The 27,959-nt window shown below is 36.7% G+C and overlaps 1 protein-coding gene across 30 annotated transcripts in view; it reads right to left on the reverse strand.

The window, feature by feature from the left end:
- The window catches only part of KMT2C (lysine methyltransferase 2C), a 269,112-nt gene that overhangs the window by 151,755 nt on the left and 89,398 nt on the right, over positions 1-27,959 (reverse strand). For 25 of the 30 annotated variants that reach the window (XM_070265298.1, XM_070265284.1, XM_070265299.1 and 22 more), the window contains exons 3-6: positions 22,144-22,285; positions 17,520-17,720; positions 14,105-14,253; positions 12,869-12,978 (exon numbers count right to left, since the gene is read on the reverse strand). In XM_070265298.1, coding sequence (XP_070121399.1) covers positions 12,869-12,978; positions 14,105-14,253; positions 17,520-17,720; positions 22,144-22,285 — 602 coding nt within the window. The remainder of the gene's footprint in view (positions 1-12,868; positions 12,979-14,104; positions 14,254-17,519; positions 17,721-22,143; positions 22,286-27,959) is intronic. The other 5 variants (XM_070265295.1, XM_070265289.1, XM_070265285.1 and 2 more) reach the window with 1 other exon arrangement.

Genomic DNA, 27,959 nt, shown 5'->3' on the forward strand with positions numbered 1-27,959 from the left:
TTTCGTCTTCCTACCTCTATGGACTACCAGAAACTCTTCTCAGCTGGTGTTTTATGAACTGAACAAACGCCTCAAGGAGAAAACGAGAGTTCACATGCGGCTGCTCACTCAGCTAAGTCTTCCCTCTGGCTCTCACTCCCTCAAGTCGTCACCTGTCTGTCTATCCTCTAACACCTTTAAGAAGTTCTTTCAAAAAGCATTTTATCTAGCTTTTCTAGTTGAAGTTTTTCTGCTACAGGTTGAAGCAGAAGTAATACTTGAGCTACCAGCTATCAAGCTATATTTTATTAGAAAGCTACAGTGACCATGGTGTGATATTGTCACTGGGATATAAAACTAGAATGGAGAGCTTAGAAACAATTCACACATATATTGAACATTTGTTAGATGACAATTATATTTCAAATGAGTGGAAAAAAGAAAAGACGTTTCAATAAATGACATAGCAACAATTGGCTCTCCATATGTGAGAAGATAAAATTGGACTCCTATAGGACAGAATACATAAAAATCAAAAACACTTAACTGTTATGGCAAAACTATAGAAATGAACTCCCATGTGATCAGGGACACATTAGAAACTACTAAGTGTCTTAATCTCTAAATAAATACATTATCATGATTCAAAATGCAAAACTTTCTAAAGGGCATACAATGAAAAGTCATCTTGTAGCCACACGGGATAAATTACCTAGAGGCAAAGAATTTTACCAGTTTCTTATGTGCCTTCAAAAGATATTTTATGCATAGGTAAGTCATGTTATTCTCCACCCCCACCCCTACACTTTACATCAAAGGGATTCTTCACAATATCAAAGAATACCACTTACCTTATCACAGAGGTAAGTTCATTTCTTTAAATCAAACTTAATTAAAACTAAAAAGAAAGATTAAAAAGAAATTATGACATTTACTGAGAAAAGAAGTCAGGCCAAAGATATCTTCACTGAATGGGCCTTCCAAATTTAACTATTATTTTACCAAATAGGCATATCAAACTCAATCTTCCAAAACAGAAATTTGTGTTTTCCTCTTAGCTTCCACTCAACTTAATTCCCAATAAAAATTTAAGAATCAAGTTGACAAGGTAAAAGGAAACAAAGACCAATGTTTAGGTATCAGTATACCTCACAGCATTCCAAGATCAAATCTTAGATTATCTTGCTGTATCCAGACTTTGTAATTAGTATTTTGACAAAATAATCCATAATTGATCTTTGATGTCTTCCTTATAGCCTTGCATTTTAGAGGAAAGAGACAATATAATTTCTTACTATATCAAATGAAGAAACAGTACAGACAGGTAGCATGACTTGGTGAATATGTCACCTGACATTAGCTAACAATGTCAGACACAGAAGAAGTAGTCAAAATTCCTAATTCTCTCCCATTAAATATGTAATTATGTTTTGTTTAGAAAAGCTTACAGTACAAATACACATTTGAAGTCGTTGACCTTACCTCCTTAAATCTATTAATGCAGACTCAGTAATTCCTAGTACACTTCCTATAACGTTTATTCTATGTCGCATCCATCTCTTCACTGTACTTCTTCCTCTGAACATTGGCTACAGGGGTCAATCTTCCATCTTCTTTTCTCTTGTTTAATGTTCTCCACTGGCAGTTTGATCTGCTGTCACTGCTAGTTAGGAAATTGTCTATGATTCCAACCCTAACATTAGCTCCATCAACGTTTCGTGGGTTTTAAGGTTCAGCACAGGCAAAACAAAACTCTTAATTTTCCCACATACTCAGGCTTGAACCTACAGACATCTGCAACTCCATCTAACTCATAAGGAATGCAATACTCGTCATTCCATCCCTAAAACACTCTATCTTTACATCTCCCACATGATACCTAAACTCAGAAACTTACATTCATTGACCTTTAATTATAGCAGTAATCCTAAACCTTTTTGTGTTCAAATACACCTCTTCCAATTTAACTACAAAGGCTGGAAGAGTTCAGATATGTTAATGCTGCTCTTCCTACTAAGAAACTTCATTAATGAAATTCCTCACCTTGGCATGCAAAGATAGGAACCTTAGCCATTCCTATTTCCCACTCTTCCCCCCATACTCATTCTCCACTCATTCTCAGACATGTGCTATTTTTCCAAAATCAACATGCTCTCATACTTTAAAATTTTGTTCAAGATGACCCTTTCTAGACTCTCTCTGTTAACCTATCAAAACTTACCCATCCTCCAAGCACCATCTTAAATCTTTCCTACTTTTTAAGTATTTTCAGGTTCCTTTCAGTCAAAATATGTTTTCAATAATAGACACTGTTAGTTACCTAGAAAACACCCAACCCATCTCCTTTCTTCCTAAGGATCTCAGTTTTATTCAGATATCCACCCCTCCTCCAAGCAGCAATGTGCTTCAGAAAGGGTAGGTACTGTTCCCAGCCCCACAGGAGAATCACAGTCTAATCAAACAGTGGTTGTCCCAACACTTTCACTGATGATTGGTTTAAGGCGTGAACATAGGAGGTAATTCTAGTTAATGAGATGTTAGGAGAAATCTGCTAGGGTAGAGGAGAGCGTATGGAAAGAATTTTCCTTAATTAAAATAATAATAAAGAAAAGGTTCTTTTTTTTTCTGTCTCTAAATGTTATGAGGCTGTGATGCTTGGGGCTTCTGCAAACATCTTTTGACTATGAAAGGAAGTGGACCAAGGAAGACACCAGTATACTGTGGACGCACAATGTAAAGAAAGTAAGAACCCATCAACTTGGCATCATGAAGCCACTAGACTACCCATCAACCTAACTCCTGATTTCCTACTGTGAAAAATATCCAGCACCCAACAAGGTAAAACTCCAAATAAAGATTACCAGGCATACAAAGAAGCAGGAAATCACAACCCAAAGTGAAAATGACCAAAACTGACACAGATGTTAAAATTAGCAGATAAGGACATTAAACCAGTTATTAGAAGTGTATTCAATATGTTCAAAAAGTTAAGTAAACACATGGAAGAGACTCAAATCAAACTGCATAAAATAAAAACAATATCTGAAATGAAAATTACATTGGCTATGATTAACAGCAGATTAGAAACTGCAGAGGAAAGGATCAGTGGTCTTGAAGACATAAAAACAGAAACTAAAATTAGGCACAAAGAGGAAAAAGAATCTAAAAAAGTGAAAAAAGCATTAGTGAGGAGCAAGACAACTTCAAATAGCCTAATACTTAGGTAACTGGAATCCCCAAAAGAAAGGAAAGAAAGGAGGAACAGGAAAATTATTTGAAGAAATAATTGTCAAAAACTTTCTAACCATAATGAGAACTATAAACTCACAGATCCAAGAAACTCAACAAACCCCAAGCATAAGAAACACGCAAAAAATTACACTAAGGCATAACATAATCAAATTGTCCCAAATCAGTGAGACAATATTAAAAGTATTCAGATAAAAAGACATGTTATGTATAGAGGAACAAAGATGAGATGACACCAGATTGTTCATCAGAACAATGCAAATAAGAAGATTGCAGAACAACATCTTTAAAGAACTGGAAGAAAAAAGTCAAGGAGAGTTCTATACCTGGCAAAATATGTTTCAAAAATGAAGGTGAAATAAAGGTACTTTGGAAATATAAATGCTGAAAGAATTCATCACCTGCAGACCTGTACTGCAAGAAATGTTAAAGAATATCCTTCAGGCAGAAAGAAAATGATACCAGGTGAAAATATGAATTTACACAAAGGAATGAGGAGCTCCAGAAGGGGTAACTACATGGATAAATATATTTTTTTCTTATTATTTAAGTCTATTTAAAAGATATCTGTTTAATCAAAATTAACAATAATATCTTACAGACTAACAAAACATATGAAAAAGTCAAATGCATGACAGCAATAGCACAAAGTCCAGGAGGTTAAAAATGGAAGGAAATGGAAGTAGATTTCTATCATACACGAAACTATGTAATATCACTTGAAGGTAGACTATGATAAGTGAAAGATGTATACTACAAATCCTAAAGCAACTAATGAAATAACAAAACAAAGGCTTCTAGGTAATAATCCAAAAGAGGATATAAAGTGAAATCATAAAAAATGCTCAATCCAAAAGAATGCAAGAAAAAAAGAAACAAATAACAGAGACAAATAGAAAAAAATAGGAAGACAATCACATTAAATGTACATGGCCGAAACATTCCAATCAAAAAGCAGAGATTCCCGGATTAGATTTTAAAAAGCAAAACCAGTCCCTGAAAGAAATGCACATTAAATATAAAAATATAAATAGGTTAAAATAAAAGGATGGAATAATATATACCATGCTTACCCTAGTCAAAAGAAAGCTGGAGTGGATATATTAATATCAGACAAAGCAGATTTCAGAGTGAAATACAGGATTTTTTTGTTACTCACAGTCACAAGTATCCTAATCAATATCTTTCCTCTAATCAAAGTCACAAAGTTGTTTTACACAACCACTATGACACTTATCACACCATGTCTATGATGGGGAATAATTCAATGTTGTATAGTAAAAACCACCTACTACAGTCCTGTAGACAGAAATACATTGAAATTGAGACACAATCCAATTTTAGTACTGTGCAAAAAAAGGGTTAACAATAGCAGGCCTGAGACTCCTCTCCTTAGAAAGGCCTGCGTGAACAGCTGACATCAGGGAACTTGGATTTCAGAAGGGCTCCCACAGTTCCCTAAGTGACAAAGGCAGTCTACTGTGCCTAGACTATCTGTGCACACAATGTGGCTTTCCTTCTGGTATGTGCTAGGCAGAGGGTACCTATGTGATAAGCCCCCAGTAAAGACCTTGAGCTTCTTGGGGCAGGAGCGTTGCACACACATTGCTGCATTTTCATTGCTGGGGGAAGAGGGTGCTGTTTGACCCCTCATGGCAGGGAAAGTGCCTAAGGAAGTCTGCGCTTGGATTCTTCCAGACCTTGTCAATGTCCTTTTCTATTGAAACCCTTCCATTACACATCCTTAGCACATCCCAGCAGTAAGTCTCAGCCATAACTGAACTCTCTGCGGAGCCCTGGGAGTCCTTCTAGTGAGCCTCCAGCGTGGAGGCAGTCGTGAACCCCCAAGAGAAACAAGAGAATGCGGACCTGTGAATGTTTGCTCCTTCCTCTTAAAAAACTGCAGGAGAAAATGAATAATACATACTTTGATAATTTTTTTTTAATTTGTACTGCAAAACACTAGGATTACATAAAAAACAGTACTAGACAACATTATTGCTAAAATAGGGACTTACAAATCACACCTTACATAAAGATGCAGACTAATATTTTAAATGATCTTATATAAACCTACTGTCAGTTGGTTAGAGGAGGGGTGTGGAGAGAGACTTCTACCGTATACTGATTAATTTTTTTTACCAAAATTACATTTATACTACATTGCTTATCTACATTCTTAATGTGTACCGCAACTTTATTATAGAAAAGCTATTTATATTGTTCTCTTTCACAGTCTACAAAAAGAACCCAAACTATAAAAAGCTTACAACTCTTCTCACAGAACTCAGTTGGTTTTACACAGACATCTGGCACAAAATAAGTGTAATACAATGGAATTTCAATGTGGACTGGTGGCAGGAGAGGAGGGTGGAAAAACATAAAAACTTTTCAATTCTAAGTAGGGAGATGACATGAGTAATTTTTCAATGTTTTATTTGCAGAGAACATTTGATTCAGAACTAGTTAAAGAAACAGAAACACAAGTTGGAGGTTTAAGGGTTATTTCTTCTGGGGGGCAATGAGCAGAGAGCAGGAAAGATGGGCTTCAGGTAAATAAATGATCAAACATCTATGCAGAATTAAACTACTCCCCTGGTAATATTCAAACTATCCAGACTTCCACGATGTTGGTAGCACCCCCAGGGCTCCAAAGAGGAAATTAAAGGAAAAACACCAAAACACTTCCTGAAACAGAGGTTCACAGGTGAGCATATTCTTCCATCTAGCAAAAGATACAGTTCCCCCCTGGAAAAACTGAAAACCAATCTGAGGGAAATCCCAGAAAAACTAAATTGCTTGATAAAGAATGCCATTTAACATGTGAGGAAATTATATTAAATACACTAATTTTATAATAGGCATAATATTACTCATTAAACCAAGATTTTTTAATCTCAGCACTACTGACATTTTGAGCTGGGTAATTCTTTGTTGTGGGAGGCTGTTCTGTGCCTTGCAGGACGTTTAACAACAGCCACTAGGTGCCAGTAGCACATGCTCCATTCAAGCTAATGTACTCCATATCCTCTTTCATTGGTAAATTCCATTCATGCACTCATTCATCCCGTAAATGACTCTCTTGTGTTCCAGGTACTTTGTTAGGCACTAGAGACAAAATAATAAACCAAAACAGATATTATCCATGCCCTCATGGTGCTTACAGCCCTGGTTGGGGGGGACCAAAATTAACAAAAGACTCTCACAATGTAAATTTACAAATGTTGGTAAGTGACATAAAGGAGAAAGACATATTCTAATGAGAAGGTATAATATAGATGCATTCTCAAATATTTCTTATTGAAAGATGTGCACAGTCAGAAAGTTTAGGGAATACTGCAACCCTTCCATATGAGCTTTGTACTTTGTTCTCTTCCACCTTCTTAGACTGAAAGGCCTGATTCTAACTTCAGTTTATTTCAATGTCTGTCATAGGTCTGGGGTTTTTTTTTAAAGAAAGAGGATTCTCACAAAAATAGATCTAAACAGAAGTACTGCATCATTTCCATAACCATTTTTCAATCCCAATCAAAATTATCGAAATTTAACCAGTAAATTTTCACCTTCTGTAATCAAAAAGTATTCATTTTTTAAATTTTTAACAAGATGGCGTAAAACATACCAAAACTTTTTAGAAAATTTTAAACAGATCAGGGAATTCTATATCTAAAATTTTTTGGCAACAAACATGAGAACAATTTTTTGGTCAGCTGGTTGTTTTTTACAGACTTCCATTGTTTCTGGCAATAAAACATCAATAGAAATAATTCCAACCAGCCATTTTCAAAATACTCAACCTCCAGTACAGGTTTCTTTGAAAAGTCATTACACTCTCATTGTTGAAATGTCACCTTTATCTTAAAGATGCAGATGAAACGTTTATTTTCTTTGAAAACAGAGGAAGGTATAATACATTCGACCACATATCATAATAAAGGTCAACAAATTTAGAACATCTGTCTTTTGGTAAAATAAAAATGTATTGTAAAATACTGATACATGCTACACACAGATGAACCTTGAAAACATGCGAGGTGAAAGGAGGCCGACTACATATGCTATGATTTCACATATGAAATGCCCAAAACAGGCAAATCACAGAGACAGAAAATAGATGAGCTGTTGCCAGGTGCCAGGAGAAAGGAGAAACGGGTACAGGGTTTCTTTTGGGATGATGAAAATATTCAAAAGACAGATAATGGTGACAGTTCCACGACTCTGTGAATATACTAAAATCCACTGAAATATACACTTTTAAAAGGTGAGTTTTACAATGTGTGAATTATATTTCAATAAAGCTTTTATAAAGAAAAAAACAAAATGAAAACGTATTCTAAGTTCAACAGCACTTTTATACACTTTGCCCCTAGGGAACCTTTCGAGATCTCAAAGATTTTCACTGTCACTGCTCCCCTGTCCCTAGCTGCTTATGTAAAATTGTAAACATTTAGTCTAAGATTTTTTGGCAATTATAAATTTATAAACTTGTATAACATTAACCATATTGGTGACCTCCTTTAACACTCTGGCACTTCAGACTTCTTTCTTATAATTATGAACGATTGCATGAATGTGCTTTAGTGCTATTCTGGGCTACAAATATTCATTGAGGAATGACCAAAACAGAAAAAGATTCTTGCTGCAATGGCACTACTATTCTAGTGAGGGGAGATTAACAAGATTATTTAGTAAATATGCATTATGTTAGATGGTGCTAAGTGCAAAGGAGGAAAGAATCTATCAGGGACATTAGAGGAGGAGGAGGCACTTGACATTTTCAATAGGGAGCCCAGCAAAGCCCTCACTGATAAGGTAACCCTTGAATAAATACCTAAAGGAAAAGAGGGAGCAAGCCATGCATATATCTAAGAAGAATATTCAACAAAGAGGGAACAAGGACTGCAAAGGCCCTGAGGTGGATCTATGTCTAGTGTATTTGAGGATGACCAAGGTCAGTGGGGCTGAAAGAAGCAAATGAGGGGAAGAGTTATGGTGGGTGATGTCTTAGTAATGGTGGGGGGTGAAGATCATGGAGAGCCCTGTCGGTTAGGAAGGACTGGCATTTTTTTCTCGGAATGAAATGGGAAGTCACTGAAGAGTGTTAGATAGAGGAGTGATGTGATTTGATTTATGCTGCTTATTTATTTATATCAATACAGACTCAAGAGTACTTATTTTATTCTTTGGATTAAAATCCAGTATCATCATTTATTTTTCATTTTTTTAAAGATTGGCACCTGAACTAACAACTGTTGCCAATCTTTTTTTCTTCTTCTTCTTCTTCTTCTTCTTCTTCTTCTTCTTCTTCTTCTCCCCATACCCCCCAGTACACAGTTGTATATTCTAGTTGTGAGTGTCTCTGTGCTATGTGGGACGCCGCCTCAGCATGGCCTGACGAGTGGTGCCATGTCTGCGCCCAGGATCCAAACTGGCAAAACTCTGGACCACCGAAGCGAAGCACAGGAACTTAACCACTCGGCCACTGGGCCAGGCCCTCATCATTATTTTTTATTGTTGCTCACATTGGTACAGCTCTTAGGATCTCCTTCAGGTTGGCTCCTATGCTTCTAACAAGTCCCCATCTTTTTGAGCACTTCCTTACTTTCTGGCACCTCACCTTGTTATTTTTCCTGCAGCATGAACTACTTCTCAAGGAGCCAGGGGGCCAGCCCCGTGGCCGAGTGGTTAAGTTTGCATGCTCCGCTTCAGCGGCCCAGGGTTTCGCCGGTTCGAATCCCGGGCACAGACACGGCACCGCTCTTCAGGGCATGCTGAGGCGGCGTTCCACACAGAACCACCAAAGGCACTCACATCTAGAATATACAACTATACACTGGGGGGCTTTGGGAAGAAGGGAAAAAAAGAAAAGACTGGCAACAGTGGTTAGCTCAGGTGCCAATCTTTTAATAAAAAAAACAAAAGAAAAAAAACGAGCAAGATTCGTTTTATTGGAGAAGAGTGGTTAGAAACCAAGATCTGGGAACAAGGTGTCCTCACTGCTACTGGGGTCATTGCTTCCAGGCCTTCACAGCAGAGAGAGCTAGGAAATATATGTATGCGTACCAACCCACGCATATACATACATCTATATTTCTGTATGTCTGCATAAATATTAAAAACCATGAGTTTATATTGGTATCTCTGATTCCATTCCAAAACCACAAAATTCATTTTAGCCTTATTTGTAGCTCCTTTCTCCAACACTGAAAAACCTAATTCTCATTGTCTACCATATATTTATTTATTTGCTCACTTACAGTATACACATAAAGTAGTTTCAGAATTGCTAACCCGTACCCCTGTGAGAAACACCTGTGTCACCAGATAACACAGTATGTGCAGTTCCTTGTCTTTAGCTCAACGGGTACCCAGTTAAGATACTGTTTTCCAGTTACTTAGGTTAGCTCTTTTCCTCCCTATCCCCTTCAGTGTGAATTTTGCTACTCCTTTTTGCGTTTCTCCATTTTCTAGATGGTTGTAACTGCTTATTTAGAGGGTATGTGAAACAATTCTATCATTTTAAGAGTCAGAGCTATGCAAAAAGATATATCTGAGAAGTGTAGGTCACACTTCATCCCTGCTACAACAATCCCACTATCGTCTTCTTCTAACCTCCTTCCCACTCATCCTCCATAGACAACCAGTCTCTTTAGTTTCCAGTTTATCTTTCTTGTATTTCTTTTCCAAAAACTAGCATATGCATGTATATTTTCTTATATCTCATTCTTTCTTACATAAAAGGTTGCACACCATAAATGGTCTTTCGCAGACTTTTTTTGTTCCACTTAAAAATATATTGGAAACCATTTCACATCAGTTCATAGAGATACTCCTCGACGTATTTTTACAGCTGCACAGGATTCCACTGTGTGAACCATACCATAGTTTATTCAATCATTCTACTCTGTGTAGTCATTTAGGTTGTTTCCAGAATGTTGCAAACTAAGCACTGCTGCAATTATTAACTTTTAATAGCACAAGTATTTTGTATTACTGGAGGTACATTTTCAGGATAGATTCCCAGGAAGGTCAAGAGCTAAATGCGTATGTGGTTTGTTAGGTATTGCTAAATTTCCCTCCAGAAGATATGTACCAATATGCATTCCCACCAGCAAACTATAGTGCCTATTTCCCCACAGCCTTATCAGCAAATGTGTTGTTATATGTCTGAATTTTTGTCAGTGAGACAAACTCTTCTTTTCTTAGGGGCAAACTAAAATAGTTCTAGCTAAGTAATCTATCCTGTGCCTATTTGATAAAGGAGAAAACCAAAAAACAGAAGAAATGGCAACAAAAGACTGACAATACTGTAAGTTTTGATTGAGTAATGTAGTGGAGAAGGAAAGGTCTGACAATACTGCCACTAGTTTCCTTCTAATCTCATCTCTCCATCTACTCCAAGTACAGTCGTGCATCGCTTAATGATAGGGACACGTTCTGAGAGATGCATCATCGGGCAATAACTGTCACTGTGCGAACAACACAGAGTGTACTGAAGGGAAACAAAATCTGCCATCCCAAAATGTGTCTCTTTAACATGAGGATTATTTTAATAGGCTGATTATTTTTTAAAAACAAAAACTCAGAAAGTTTTTCTTTGTATCTCCCCCTTAACTGCCTAAAATGATTCAGATGAAAAAACCTGCCTCAGGAGAAGAGCTATCACCTTAGCAAAACACAATCTGGGTGGTAGACAGGGAGGCACCTAGAAAAGCCTGTTTGTTGGCTCCCCTCTGTGCTCTTCTGTTTCTGTGTGGCCAAACACTTGTTTTCCAAAGGTTTGCTCCTTTTCACCTTCCTGTGAATTCCTCCCTTCCCCTTGAAGTCCCTGCCTCTCCCCAGCCCAACATCTTCTTTTGTCTTTAGCTAAGGATGATATTTAAGGTGAGGGCTTTGGTCATTTTGGCAAGTTACTCAGTTTTCCTGGGTTTCTCCCATGTATACATGTTATTAAACTTTTGTCTTTCTCCTGTTACTATGTCTCATGTCAATTTAATTCTTAGACCAGCCAGAAGAACCTAGAAGGGTAAAGGAAAATTTCTTCCTCCCCTACAGCACTTACACAAACCTAGGTGGTATAGCCTACGCATACCTAGGCTATATGGTACTAATCTTATGGCACCACCATCAAATATGTGGTCTGTCGTTGACCAGAACATCATTATGCAGCGCATGACTGTACTCCATCTGCATTCTACCTGCTTGGGCCCACTCAATACTAATACCCAGATAAAGTGAAAGAATGCATGTCTTCCATGGCCTTGATTCCTGTCAGAGTTAGGGCATAGCCCTAATCTCTAAATTCCATTTAAATATTATTCAGTAAGTATTTAAAGAATTAAAATGGTATCTTCTGTCCAAAAAGGACAGGATGAGGCAAGCTTTCTTTTATGTACCTTCTTAGTGAAGAAAGCTAGGAAATACATGTATACATACTGACTCAAGTATATACACACATCTATAGATCTATATTTCTGTATTTGTATAAATATTAAAAACCATGAGTTCATATTGATTCCTCTGATTCCAATCGGCCACCACAAAGCTCATTTTAGCCTTTGTTCATTGCCTTTCTTGTAAAACTTTTCACCGTCACCAAATAATCCAAAGCTACTTCTGAAGTAGTTCATGAAGAAATAGCGCTCGTTGGTCTATCACAGTCTGGATCTGGCCATCTCAGTATGTTCGGACTGTGGAATTTACCATTATGCATTATATTGCTCAAAATTTGGTAACATAAGCATTTAAATGTAATGTCACCTTTCCAAAACAAGCACTCTATCTAATGTGACTAATCTTGAGGTGAGATGTACTCATCCATATAAATTAGATCATTTTGATAATTTGAGTAAAGCTAATGTTATAATAATTGAATAATTACTTGAATCTAAGTCCTTGTCCCAACTATATTTTTGAAAGTTTTACCTATATTCCATCTATATATATATAATTTCTATGGTCAAAAATTCTATTTTTAATATTCCTTTGGAAAGACTGTTTCATTTCTCCTAAATATACTTGTCAAAAACCAAAGGGAATTTGTAGTCAGCAAAGCAATTTCACTTCATAGCGTTTGTTGGTTTATAGAAGGAAGGTAAATATTGCATTTATTTTTGTGCTCATTTCAAAATTACATGAAAATCACAGTGAAAGCTTTAAAAGATGGGAGAGTGTGTATATGATATTACTTTGGGATAGTGCCAAAGAGATGAACTGAACTGCCAACTTGATTGAAAAGAAATATTTTAATCAATTTTTAAAACATCAAAGAAAGCTAGTCCACATTGTAGACTAAAGACCTGTCAAATCTGTCTCTCTCGTTTTAAATCTTCATCAAATAGTTCTGTCTTAAAGAATAACAACATGGACATATAAGCTTAATTAGGAATTTTCAGTTCTAAAAATTTTAATTTCTGGTTTGAATGTAAAATATTTTTAAAGATTTACATTTACTGCACAACTTAACATTATGTTCTGGTGATCTGCACAAACTATTCTTGGATATAAATTAATAACTTCCTATTTTAAGAGTTTTTACTTTATAGTAATCATTTAATAGATAGTTCTTGCAAGTGAACCTTTTTGTTGACTAGAGTAAATTTATAAAGCTGTGGTTTAAATACTTCTTTCTTAAACTTACTTCTGTGCTCCCTGAGACAACAGCTTTGTCCACGTTCACTAATAATGATTCTTCCATCTGGCATACTCCCAGAGACCACTCCACACAACGGTGATGAGCCCAACAAGTGCCTAAAATGGTTAAAGTGAAAAGGAGCAAATGAATAAACATTAAATACGTTAACACTAATAAGTAAAGACATAAAGCCCTGAACTAACTCTAATGTCTAAATACACAATGGTATCCTATATTTGTGATATCACTAAAGCAGTCCTTCTCAAAATGTGGTCCAGTCTCTGGACCACAGCATCAGTATCATCTGGGACTTGTTAGAAATGCAAAACCAAGACGTACTGAATCAAAAACTCTTGCAGTGGTATCCAGAAATCTGTTTTAACAAGCCCTCCAGGTGATTCTAATGCAGATAAAAGTTTGAAAATCACTGAATTAGTGATTATTTCTTCAACCAAAAAAAAAATTAGTTTTTAGTCATTTTATTTAAATATTACTATAAGATATTTTATTTGGTATCTTTACATAAAATATAAAGAACATTATTTATACTTTAAGACAAAGAGGATATATAGCAAATAATGTACATATAAACCTCTATTCTGCTCCATCCCACACCAAAAGCTTGTTTAAATTCTCTATCACATGGCACTTGACCCACTATCAATCAATATGCAGTTCAACTGTAGAATGAAACTTACTCAAACTCCCAACAGCACCACATCATGAGTATGCGTTACTATGCCATTATAACAGTATACCCACATCATGAGTATGCGTTACTATGCCATTATAACAGTAGACCCACATCATGAGTATGCGTTACTATGCCATTATAACAGTATACCCACATCATGAGTATGCGTTACTATCCCATTATAACAGTAGACCCACATGGCTAAGATCTATCGTCCTTTACCCCTACATTAAACAGACCTAGACTGCCATGTTCCCCAAGTTCTCACAGATCCCTTTAAAATCTTCTCTTTCCTCAACTGTCAGATCTCCATGGCATCGCTATCTACACAAGAGTAAATGCAAATATTTATAAAGCATCCAGTCCAGTGCTGGCCCTATGCAGATGGTAAACAAATTAGATAAACATAATTACACAATTTATTTTAAGCAGGCGTACTTAACAACATTTTTTACAATGTGATAATTATTTCTAGATGAAAAGTATTTACTATTTAGTTGAGAATTCACTAAACTTAAAATGCTTACAGAATCAAGACCAGTTCATACCTGTAGGATCAACTAAGGCTTGGACATCAATGGCATCTGGAAGGCCAACCAGACTGAGTTCATCCCATAATTTACCAGCCTGATCATCTGAAGCAGTCTGCGTGCTGACACTTACACAAGATACTATATTCTGCTGAGGAGATCGTTCTCTGGAAAAATAAAACAAAATAAAATCGATGCGAAAGTGATAAATAGAAAACTGTTTTGTTTTATAACAACTTAAATATAATGAATTGCCAAATCAATTTTAATTTATTAGGCATAAATGTCATAAAACAACTTTTAGAATACATCTGTCATTATTCATAGTACAATGTAAAACTGGATTGCTATAGTCTATCATGTAAGCAACAACTACAAAAAAAAGTCTCCAAATCCATAAGGAAGTATGAAAAATTATGGTTGGAAATTTATTTTGCCATTCTATAATTTTTTTTAAAAAAATTGACATCTAGTATTCTAATAGGAGCCATATTTTATCACAAAAAATGAATATTTCCTTTAGCCTTAGTTGAAATGCTTACAAAAACATAACCCAATCAAATCAGAAATTTTAACTTTATCATGAGGACTACCACAATAGATCTGGCAGTTAATTTTATGTAAAGAAAGGTTATTTCCCAGGGGAAATGAAAACCCACTACAAAGTGTGAAGAGGGAGGTAGTGGGAGCACAATGTCTCAGCTGGAGCTTTCTTACGGTCCCCTCGACAAATCTGGACAGCTGGTCTGTGACATGACGTTGCAAGAACTCTCTACCAAGACTACCTCACAATCAGAAGCAAAAAGCAGAAACAAAGTAGCTACTAGTGGCTTGGGGAATAAGGAAGATAGTGTAACAGCAAAATCTACAGTATAAAAATGAACACTGAATAAAGTATACAACATATGGGAGATTTCAGACTTCAAGGCCTTCAACTTCAGATATTAATTGAGATCATTAAGTAAACAAAGACTACTATTGTGTTTAAACATTAAATATGGGAAATCAGATGACTGGCACTAAAACTTTAATCTTCTCCTGATATCATAGTATTTAACCTGATCATAATTCTGGATTAAATCACTATTGAATATAGATCATAACTCACTGCACTTCTGTATGCTGGATATTTATCATGATTCCTATTAAGAGAAAATCAGCACAATGACCAGGGTACTAAACTTTTTTATACCTGGAATCATTGAAAGAAAAAAAGTATTAACATATTTCAATAAGTACATTTAAATATCAAACCATTTAAAAATAACCAGTATTTTTAAAGTTCAGCATTAGAAATGCATAGACTCACTTTTCTAAAAGTTTAGCATGCTATGCTAACTTTAAATTCTCATTTTTATAAAGGCCCACAGTAAAATGAGAACAAACTCTTTCCTATAAATATAATTTCCATTCCTATGAATATATTCTTCATTACTAATCATTGTTATTTTATTGGGAGAAAAAAAAGGCTAACAGTTCATCTACAAAGACTAATGTATTGTTTTAACATATCTTCTTTGCACTAGTATTTAATGGAGGGAATGGGTAAAAAAAATCAATAAAATGATTAACCAGTCTATTACTAACCAGCTCCTAACCAGCAGCTTAATCAAATTTTACCTTCAGGTTTTGCAGCTAGTTTGTATGTCAGTAAGATGCTGCTGTCAATCCTAAGGATGACAGCAACCCAGCTTAGGAAAGATCATCAAGAGAAGTCAGCTGAAATATACACCCCCCAAATTTTAAGTCCAAAACAAAAAGAGGAAAAGAATCCTTAATTATATATTCTTATATTTAGTGCACCAAGAGAGGAAAACTATGTTGAAAACCTCCTTTTCAAGTTAAAAAAAAAATTTTAACTAGCTGTTTATCTAGTTTATAATTTAGGTTTATAATTCACTAGTAATATTTTATAAATATGTAAAATCATTACCAAGCTAAACTAATTGTCCACCCCTAAATGATTTCCAAATTTTATAAATGTGCTTTATTCCTAAGGTCCACTAACTGGCTTGTAATCATTACTTAATAACTTGGTAAACACTAAGTGTATATAAAGACACTAATTAAACAAAGGCTATTTTTAAATAATTATCTTAGCTTATAAAAGTTCTCACTAAAAAATTAACTTAGTTTATAAAATAAGTAAGTAAATGAAGCCAAACTGTATTTCCCAGAACACGTGTACATATAATTGCCTTTATTCAAGACAGAGCATGAGGATATAAGATATAACCTGATCTAATCCATTAAATTTGCTAATTACTGATGGACATTATAAGTTTGCTGGACTTTCGATATATTTTATTAGGATGTAAGCATTGAGCTGATCACAAAAGGTAAAGCTCTTATATTTGATCTGGCTACGGCCTTTAAAGCACCAAGACTCTAAACATAGTACTTGTAAACCTTCTTGAGCTGTTCCACCTTAAATTCTTTTAAAAGATTATCTTTCTTGTTATTGTTTCATTTCCTACTTCAGGTCTTCAAGGCATTGGCAGCAGTCCAAACAAAGGAGCCAATCAAATCAGTACAACACAACAATGCCTTAATACTTAAATTTGGATAAAAGCCACATAACCACTTGGATGATTACATCATCACCCTCAAGGAGCAGAGCTGGTTAGCTTTCCAACTAAATTAATTTTTACACGTCTCTCATAGACTACAGAAACTTCCACGCCCTCAACTACCAGAGCCAGTCCACACATTAAGAGGGCCTTCAAACAAAATTCTACAACATAGAAAAGAATTTAACTCCAAAAGCAAACACATTAGACAAGCGTTTTGGGTAACAATAATGTCCATGAATGTATATAGTCAATACAAATATATTAGTAAATTCTTATTTCATTAAAAGAAGGTTATCTTCTTTAGCTTTAGAAAGGGCATTCTCAGAATATACTTACTTAGAAAGAAAGTAAGTTATTTATTATGGTAAGAGTTTACAGGACAGATCAATATTTTCTGAACCATAAAAATAAATAAATAAATGACACAAAGAATGTGAATAGTGAAAAACACTTTGGTTTTGCTATTCTGTTATGTTATCTTCTTACAAACAACTAAAAATTTAGAGGAAGAAAAGAAAGACTCCATTAACCTGTTTTATTTTCTTTCCATTTATAGTAAATTGCATGAACTCCCTTTAGGTTTATGTTATGTTCTTTAAAGTTTTCCTGTAAAAATTAACTTTTGTGACTTTGTTTATATACGTAAAACAAACTTTTTTTTAACTAAGAAAATGTTGAGAAAAGGAGTGTTTACTGGGTTAATGGTGAGTCATAAAGCTTTACTATGAACCTATAGATGTTGAAAACATGAGAAAAATGTTCATTAACAACGCCGTTTATAATATGCATAAACATTGCAATGAAAATAAATTATATATACTCTTACTGCATTCCAATCATTTAATTTCAAAATTGCTTACTTTCTCTGTCCTCTTTGTTTTCGTGGTGCTGAGTTTTGTATTTTCTCACAGGTTCCATTGCTGTTGTCATCAACGTCCTTCTTGTTAGAAGTTTGGCTTTTCCAGGGCAAGATAAATCCAGGCGTTACTCTAAATTGTTTCAAGTCCCCTTGTCCTAAGGAACTTTTTTCACCACAGTAACAAAAAGCACAGAGTTGTTCACTGGTAGAAACGAAATGTAAGGAAGACAGAAAAGGAAAAACTAGTTTTATTTAACCATTTTAAGAGACAGACAACTACAGATACTTGTGCTTTAAAATTAAATATTATGTCTATAGTGCAAGCTAATTTTTTAAACGTCTATACCATAAGAACAATTAAGTTTAGTAACAATTATACATTTGAAATTCTACTTTTCCACAGTATGATTTTGTAAAGCAGTAAACATAGCAAACTAAAAGAATTCTAGTTTGTACTTATAAAAACAACTTTCATTTAAATGTGATTCAAGAAAACAGAGCATTAAAAAGAATAAGTGGGGGGGGGGCAGCCCAGTGGCACAGCGGTTAAGTGCACACATTCCGCTTCGGCGGCCCAGGGTTCACCAGTTCAGATCCCGGGTGTGGACATGGCACCGCTTGGCAAGCCATGCTGTGGTAGGCGTCCCACATATAAAGTAGAGGAAGATGGGCATGGATGTTAGCTCAGGGCCAGTCTTCCTCAGCAAAAAGAGGAGGATTGGCAGCACATGTTAGCTCAGGGCTAATCTTCCTCAAAGAGAAAAAAAAAAGAGTAAGGGGGCCGCCCCATGGCTGAGTGGTTAAAGTTCCATGTGCTCCTCTTCAGCAGCCCGGGTTCCTGGGTTCAGATCCCGGGCACAGACCTACTACTCCACTCACCAGCCATGCTGTGGTGGCATCCCACATACAAAATAGAGGAAGACTGGCACAGATGTTAGCTCAGGGCCAATCTTCCTTAAGCAAAAAAGAGGAAGACTGGCAACGGATGTTAGTTCAGGGTGACTCTTCCTCACCAAATAAATAAATAAATGAGAATAAAGGAAGTAAAGCTGAGGCTGGGGAAGAAGGTGGTTTAATGGATACTCAATTCCGTACCAGCTCTCTAAACAAGTGGTGACAAAGTTCTATTTAACTACTTGATGGAACGTCCTTCATGCATGATACATATACCAAACACACATCCACAAAATATAAATTCAAGTAGTTACTGAGTTAAGCAGTTAGTGACGGGGGAAAGTTAGTGAAAGGGTTTAACAGGAGTAGGAAAGGGATGAATGGGTGGAGCGCAGAGGATTTTAGAGCAGTGAAACTATTTCACATGACACACTGTAATGGCAGACACATGACATTATGCCTTTATCAAAACTCATAGAAATATATAACACAAATAATGAACTCTAGTGTAAACTATGGACTTTGGTTAATAATAATATATCAATACTGGTTTATCAATTGTAAGAAATGTACCACACTAATGCACAATGTCAATAATAGCGGAAATGGGGGGTGGGGGGAATGGAAACCCTCTGTACCATCTGCTCAATTTTTCTGTAAACCCAAAATTGTTCTAAACAATAAAATCTATTAATTAAAAAAACATTTAAAAAGTTAAAGGACAAAAAACCAATATATATTTATAGGATATATGCCTAACGAGGAATGCTTATAAAAACAGAATTTAAAGAACTACTCCTCTTGGATACATTTTCTCTTCACAACACATTTACGGCTGCGGTACCCAACTCTTTCTTCTCAGGTATTCAAGTTTCCACCATTACCTCTGCACTATTTACCCCATAAACTTTCATGATGTCTTGCATTAACAGATGATAGAAATAATCTACAATCTTTTCAGGAGATTGTTTTTAACTTAAGCTAAATTCATATTGGGCCTCTCAACTAATTATCTTCTGTTTACGAAAGTTACCTATTTAAATTTTTCCAATATTACCTATTTCAATTTCATAATAAACTGTTGCCCACTGATATTGAGACATATAACAACACATAATTAAATGTGGTCTATTTTGAGAAAAATAAGGCCAAAAAGGAAAAAAAGCTTTTTTTCTTCTTGCCTAAAAGATACTACCACCAGTATCCTTTGCTAGTATCCTACTAATTTTGTAATTTTCTTATTTATAATTTTCTCTACGTTATTAAACTTACATTTCTTTCATCAAATCCCATTTCTGGTTTGTCTCTTCCCCTAGAAACATTATCTATGAGGAGCAACAATCAGACTGACATCATAATCATCATAATAATAGTGGTTATATGACCGTATACAATTGTCCAAACTACTAAATGGGTGAATTTTACTCTATGTAAATTGAAGCTTAATTTTTTTAAATGGGAAAAAAAGTTAGGGGACCAAGACAAAGAAAACAGAAATAGGAAGTATATATTTAAAATTACTAGAAAATGGGGGCCGGCCCGGTGGCGCAGGAGTTAAGTTCGCACAGTCCGCCTCTTGGCAGCCAGGGGTTCACCGGTTAGGATCCCGGGTGCAGACATGGCACTACTTGGCATGCCATGTTGTGGTAGGCGTCCCACGTATAAAGTAGAGGAAGATGGGCATGGATGTTAGCTCAGGGCCAGGCTACCTCAGTGAAAAGAGGAGGCCTGGCAGTAGTTAGCTCAGGGCTAATCTTCCTCAAAAATAAAATAAAAAAAAATTACTAGAATATGGAATGCTAGATGAGAAATGCAAAGAGACATGAAAAGTATGATAAAGTACTAATAAGACTAAGAAATCAATCAGACCTGTAGGTCTGAAATTCTTTCAAAATTAAATTCCATAGGGTAAAGAAACATGAGGTCTGAGTCTTAAGGGAAACCCTCTTAAAAACAAAATATAATGTATAATAAATAGAAAAAAATATCAATCCAATAGAAAGCAGAAAAAAGTATCGCACTCACAGAGCTCACATGACAGCAAGGGAGAGAAATAATCAAATGAGCTGGGAAATCATAGGTGCCACAAAGAAAAATAAAGTGGGATTACTGCGTAAAATGTGGTGAGGCCTGCTGTTTTCTTTTTTTTTCATCCTCTTTTATTTTGAAACTTTTCAAACCTTCTCCAAAATGGGGGGAGGGGAGTAGAGAACAGTAATAAGAACACCTGTATACCCCTACCCCAGGTTCACATCATGGGCTCTCTTTTCCTAAATTGACTGAAACTAAGTTGAGACAAGAGGATGTTAGGGAAGGCCTCTCTGGGGAGGTAAGCCATGTGACAGAGAGCACAGCCAGCTCTAAGGCCCTCAAACAGAATCACAATTGGCATGTGTGAGGAGCAGTGGGCAGATGGTAGCACAGGAAGCAACAAGTGAAGTCAGAGAGGTAGCCCAGGTCAGAACACAACCTGTGAAACATGGTGTGGATTTGAAATATCAAATATCATTTACATATTTAATTTAAATTTAACAGCCAGCCATTCAAGAGAGTGCAGGGAGACCTGATTTACGTTTTAGAACGATCATTTTTGCAACTATGCTAAGAACAATCTGGACTGTGGAAGTAAAGGGAAGAAGCAGAGAGGCCAGTTAAAAGGCAACTATGGCCTCCTAAGGCTAACAGGGGCTCGAACCAAGATGGTAGGGAAGTTAAGAGGGTAGGGACTTGTTTGGGATATCTTCTTAAGCTGAGCTATGAACTTTAGGATATAAGATATGAGAAAAGATAGAAACCAAGGATTAACTCAAAAGGTTTTGGCATAAGCAACTGGGTGAATATTGGTATTATCTATTGAAATGGAGAAATTCTGGGGAGATTTGGGGCATGGGTGGGGTCAAAATCAAGAGTGGTTTTGGACATGTTATGGGTGAGGTGTCTAGTATACTTTCAAATGGAGATGTCAAGCAGACAGAGGGATAGGAAAGTCTGGTGGTTCAGAGGAAGGTGCGCCCTGGAAGTATAAATGTGGGGTTCATCAGCATACAGACAGGATTTAGCTATCAAATTGAACGAGTGCTCCCAGGGAGTGAGTCTAGAGATAAAAGCAGACATGCTGAAGACTTTGGCCTCAGGACTCCAACATCATAAAGGTGGGGAGTCTCAAAGAAGCCATCAAAAGACAAAACAAGGAGGGAGCTGTGCCAAAAGCAAAAGAGAAAACATTTCAAGAAGATGGGAATATTCAACTATGGATGATTTCACAGTTTTATTCACGTCTTTCAAATAAGGTCTAAAAAATACAAGACTTCAAAGCTGAATTATACACAGATGGGTTATAACGTCCTGTATTTCTTTTTTTAGAGAATGAAGAGAGGGTAAGGAGCAAGTGTATAAACTTAAGTTTACAGGTAAATGTCAAAAATCAATCCTTATGCTAAAAGTTCAGAGTTATTTCTCCTAGTAGGAACAGCACACTGGTCATATTCTGTTGTGGGCTGAGGAAAGTAGAGCAACACGCGAGGCTATCACTCAGTTCTACGTCACCTGAGCCCACACAGACGCTCTATCCCAACTACACACAGAGCTATCAGCCTCAAACCTAAAGCTGCTAAATAATAAAATTCCATCCAGATTTACGTCCTGAGCTTGTACTCTGGATTTTCTCTATGGTCAATTCACTGCCCTTCCTCTTGTCACTAACTCCAATGCAGCTGCCTTCGTTCTCTAACCTGATTTTGGCTTCTACACCAACAGAGACCAGGGAGCTCGCAGATTCCTCAGACACAGAACGCTGAAGGGCTGGCATCGGCTGTTTGCTGCTGTCCGCTTCTCCTTCAGCATCCTCTTCTGCAGACTGTTCTTTGATTTCTGCTTAACAGTAAACAAGAGAATACAAAGTCATTTTTAGATTTCCATCAATCTTTGGTGAACTAATCTATAAAGTATACGTCACAAAGGAAAAAGAATGAAACAACAAATGACAATACTTCACTGATACAGGAAACGTATGTACATAATTAATGGCACTGTTTATATTTATTCTGTATTGTAAAATGACAATCAAAATAGTGTAAAACGTGGCATACTTTTCCTTGTCCCCAAATTACAATTGACTCAGAGAAGTTCATCTTAGTAATAACTGTTAACAACCTTATTTTCAGGATTATATCAGTTCATCGACAGAACAAACGTATTTCAATGTGACATTTAAAAAAAGTTTCTTCATAATTTTTAAATTGAAATTATCATTAATTTAAAACATTCATTACACCCTCTAATTACCAGCCATTCTAAAAGCTAAGTTATTGGAAAGAACACACCTTGACTCCATTGCCTTTTTCAATTATCCTCAAGACTCCAACTCCAAACATCTCAAACACTTTCTTCTTAAGAGGCAACCGCACTGCTGAGAGGATTTTCAAACACTGTCACCCCTAATATCATTCTTCTCTTTGAATAAAAATGACATAGCTGAATTCTTTTCTAACTTGAAGTTTACTTCGACCTTTCCTGCACCATCCACAAACCAAAAAACAAAATAACCCAAAAAACCAACTTAGAGTCCTTCACGCTCCTCCTCTCTGTCTTTCCTTCCTCTTACCACCAAACTTCATGAAACAGGACTTTGGAGTGACTGGACTCCATGACCTTTCCCCTCAACTAACCCTTCCTAAGGGGCATCATCCTCCCACTACAGCACTGTTCTCTCCACCACCACTGATCACAATAGAATAATCCAGGGGCCACATGCAGGCCCTCGAACATTCTAGAAATTCGTCTGGCACCAGAAACTACCTCCTCCTTAGTGAAATGCTCTTCTATCCTTTGTAAGCTGGGAGATATAATGGGTTACTAGAGGCTTGAAGTCATAAAGACTGGTCTGAAGTATCAGTTCTACTAACTATACAACTTTATGTGAAGTCCTCTCTCTCAGCCTTGATTTACTAGCTTGTAAAATTAGAAAACTACCATCTATCTCATGAGGTTGCTAACAAAGATTAAATGATCTAATACCTGTCTCTTCAGCTGTATCTTTTAGACCTCTCAATGTAGAGCCTTCTGTATGTCCTTTTGTGCTCTTATTTGATGAACTTAATTATTATCCAGGTTTCAACAATCTCCTTCGGACTTATTGATGTTCAAATCAACATCTCTAGCCCTAACTCCTCTCTTGAGTTTCAGACCTTATTTTAACTGCATACCAGACATATCTAACAGCTTGAACGCCAACTTTCACACCAAATTTGATCTCATCTCTCAGATTAGCACTTCAATCTGACTTCCCTATTTCTGTGACTATCAAAAGTCTCCTAGACTCAAAATGAATTTTAGGGAACTATTCTGACGAATAATTTTGAGAACTATTAATCGTTTAGTTAGAAAAACTACAAATAATTGTGAATCCTGTCAAATCATAAAATTAATGATGAGATGAGGCAAACAGATGGTTTTGGTTTTCCTATTTAAAATAACATGTTTCTTTTTTAAACTGAATTAGAAAAGTTGACCATAAATTAAGTGGTTGTAGACCCTATCAATCACAGTGTCTGCCCTAAGTCACAAAAAATTGATATGGAGTACCCCTGAATCAAATCTACAAATATAAAATACGTTTGTATCAAAGAAAGATTATAAAAAGATTTACAAATTTTACTATATTAAAATATTAAATTTCTATACATATGACAAAAGATCCCATGAACAAAATGAAAAAATATGTCACAAATTGAAAGAAAATATTTGTACTCCCAGAAAGATATTCAAGTCCAGAATATACAATGAACTCCACAAACAAGGCACACAACCCTGTAGAAAAATGGACGAAAGACAAAATCCATACTCTCTTTCTTTTATACTATTCAGGTTTTAGTAGAGAACATAACTGCTCAGGTACAGATTGTATTTCCCAACCTTCTTTGCAGCTAAGCATGTCAAGTCTCTCAACAGAATATGACCAGAAGCAACTTCTACATCATTTAAAAGGAAGGATTTGCTCTGGACTAAATTATGTTCCCTCTTTCCTTTGGATTGGAAAATTGACTTGTCAGCAACCCAGCTGCAATGACACAGATGAGAACAACACTCTAGGAGAGGCCAGAGAAACAAGATGGAAGGAACTTCGGTCCATAAACCACCACAGGGAGCAAAGATACCTCCTCAGCCAGGACCTTTCATTCTCAGAAATAACGCATGAAAGAACAATAAATTTGTTTTATTTAAGTCACTGCCGTACTTCGGGGTCTCTGTTACAGCAGTTTAATTCATGCCCTAATTAACACAGAAACTAGTATCAGGGGTGGGGAACTGCCATAACAAAAACTTAAAATAGGTAGATTGGTGATCAGAGGATGAGAATAGTGATACTGGAGTCTGGAAATCAACTGAACTTCTTTATGCTGTATCAAAATATTTGGTAGAACTGTGAGCTGCAATAACTTGGAAAGCAGACCAGGTACCTACAGAGCCTGTAGCTCTAAGGGAAAGTATCAGGAAGAGCCAGAGTTATTTTGTGTTGCCTGCCCTGTAAGTGCTTTTACAACCAAAGGGAAAAAGAAATACAGTTCTGCTAAAGAGATTCTCTTTGTCTGCTGCATTCAAAGTACCATAAAATGACCATATAAAAAATATCTCTAAGGGAGTATTTCATTTCTACCCAGAGATACCCAGAGCACGTGTGAGATATGCTTTTTTGTACTACTCTTATTACCAGGTAACAAGAAAGGGTAAGAGTCAAGAGAAGAGATGAGAACTTTAAAGAAAGAATAAGAAGAGTGCCTCAGAAGCTGACAAACATGAGCCAAATGGCCCAGGGTCGCATGCCATTACCCTGCCGGAACACCTTCCTCCTGAGAGCCAGCTCCATTTAGCCTCCACCCCAAACTGTTCCCTCGGTAGGAATGACCTGTCTGCTCCCTCTGATTATGCTGCCATCTACCACTTAGGGCCTTTAGTCAAAATTTCTCTTCTTCTGGCAAATTGTAGTACAATCCCAGTTACTCCCATATTTGTCACCCTCAAAAATAAAATATGTAACACTTTCAACATTTTTAGGGGCTTTTTAATTGCTTATAACTAAGAGGAAATAGGCAGAGGATAGTCTGTTTGTCTCTGTCTTTTTCTCTCAAAATAGACCTAGAAAGAAATGTGAAGGTTAAACATGAATGTTAATGGTAGCTTGGTAGGTTTTCAGGTGTACAGACTTTTGAAATTACGCTCCTTCCATTTCCGAGGGGAAAAAAATAGATTCAGACCACAAGAAACTGTTTTTTTGAAATAGGATCAGGAACAGGCCTGATCCCCGAAGAGGATAATAGTAAGGCAGGCTTACTGGAAGATGAGAGGGCAGGCAGAGTTCTGCTCTGCTGTCCACAGGGTCCTACGAGCTGGAACTGACTCCACAGCACTAAGGACAAAGGCTGTAAGAGTTCATTCTGTTCTCTCCTTTCTCCTCCAGCTATTATCACTACTGGCTCTGCCCATGATCCTAACCTGGATCTGCTAAAGAAACAGTAGGGATTGGCAGGATTTGGTTTTGGTTTTATTTTTTGGCTTAGATTTTGTTGTTGTGGTCATTTGTTCTTTAAAAAATAAGGATGACTCTTACGACTGCTTCCTAGGGAGCAGTTCCACCAAACAGAAACAGAAAAAGATATACCTAAACATATAAAACTACACATAATAGGACCTCTCCTTTTTACCTGCCAGTCTTCATTTAGCAGAATAAGTTAGATATCACTGTCCATCAAAGTCAAGGCAGGACGACTGACCTGGTCTTTACAACTCTCTCTTCTCCTAGCCCAAGTCTTCAAGTGACTGTCAGGGTTTGGCAGCAGGATGTGAAACAAACCGCTCTGGTTGAAAACAATATCCAAACATCCAACCAAAGATGCCATCCAGAGATGTCAACTAGAGATACTCCAAATGAAATGACTGTGAACCCGGTGACAACTGAGGGAACAGTTCTAATGCCAGTACTTGATTATCTGCAGGCTACTACTAAGAATGCACTCTTGAACACCATCCTATGCTCGTACCTAAAGCAAGAAAGCTGGCCATTCAACAATAAAATAGCCCAGGCTCTGCTACTCTGCTACTTAGCAGAGTTTTTGCCTTTCATGAGCTTCTATTCGTTCAAATGTCTACAGTCCAAAACTGTGGAAACTGGAGCAGGCAGATAATTTTTATATTTTAAACATTTCAGTGTTATATTTTTATTCGCTATAAAATCCCCAGTGTATCTTTCTTCTTACTTTGAGCCTGACCTAAAATACAGACACTGCCACTTGGTCACTAAACGCTCTAAAGCCAGAAAGGCAGAGTCCGCTCCAACCCTGGGGATGCTGGCAGGGGTATCCGTAGCACCTAGTGCTTAATCTCAAACCACTAGGTGGCGCATGTGTGGTAGGAACTGTACTAAAGAACCTAGTCATGTGTAAGAGGTTCCCAAGAGAACTCGGATAGCCCGTACACTTCATTCAATGGTATAGCCTATGCGCTGAGCAAATCTGCAAGGACACAAAGGCAAATGGGATACAGTGCTAAATTAGCTCTAAGCCTGCCCTTACACACCACCATTCCACCTCCCATGACTCTCACTGAATCCTAAATAGTTGATTCCATGACACAAAAAAGTTTAAAATTAACAGCAAAGGCTGTTTTGCTGTGTTAGTTAAAAACAAAGGCTTGTAATCAAATGGTCCAGAACGTGTATCCTAGCTCAGTCACTTGCTAGCAATGTGACCTTGGCAAGTTACTTGACCTCATCTCAACCTCAGTTTGCTAATCATTTGAAAGATACCATACAACACTTAGTATAACACTGCCTTTGGGATCAAAAAAGATAATAGACGGAAAGCCCTTAATGCTTTAAGTACATAGTAAGTGAAGGTATGTGGCTGCTATTCTGACTATCCACATTCACAGACTATATTCTAACTATGTATTTACTTTCCCATCTAGCTGGGAAAAATCGAACTCTTGATGTCAGATCACACATTATTAAATTGCATTGAGGGAAGTAATAGAAATAAAGATAACATTTATTTAGTACTTCATGACTCTGTGCTGAGGAGTTAAATCATTATTCTATTTTATTTTATTTTTTCAAAGATTTTATTTTGTCTTTCTCTCCCCAAAGCCCCCTGGTACATAGTTGCGTATTTTCAGTTGTGGGTCCTTCCAGTTGTGGCATGTGGGACGCCACCTCAGCATGGCTTGATGAGCGGTGCCACGTCCACGCCCAGGATTCAAAATGGCAAAACCCTGGGCCACGGAAGCAGAGCACGTGAACTTAACCACTTGGCCACAGGGCCAGCCCCTAAATCATGATATTAGAATGATTTTTTTACCAAACAAAGTTTTGACTACCTACTATGTACCATACATTCTACTCCAATGGTAGCAGAAAAAATAGTCAGGATCCCCACCCTTAATGGACCTAGTCAGGAGACTGCAATGATGACAACAGGTTACGGTGACTGTCATGATGAAGGTACCAGGGACGGTGGGAGTTCAGGGAAGACGTGGCGACGGCAGCTCACAAGCC

The sequence above is a fragment of the Equus caballus genome, chromosome 4 (assembly GCF_041296265.1).
Source record: "Equus caballus isolate H_3958 breed thoroughbred chromosome 4, TB-T2T, whole genome shotgun sequence".
In the NCBI taxonomy this organism is placed as follows: domain Eukaryota; kingdom Metazoa; phylum Chordata; class Mammalia; order Perissodactyla; family Equidae; genus Equus; species Equus caballus.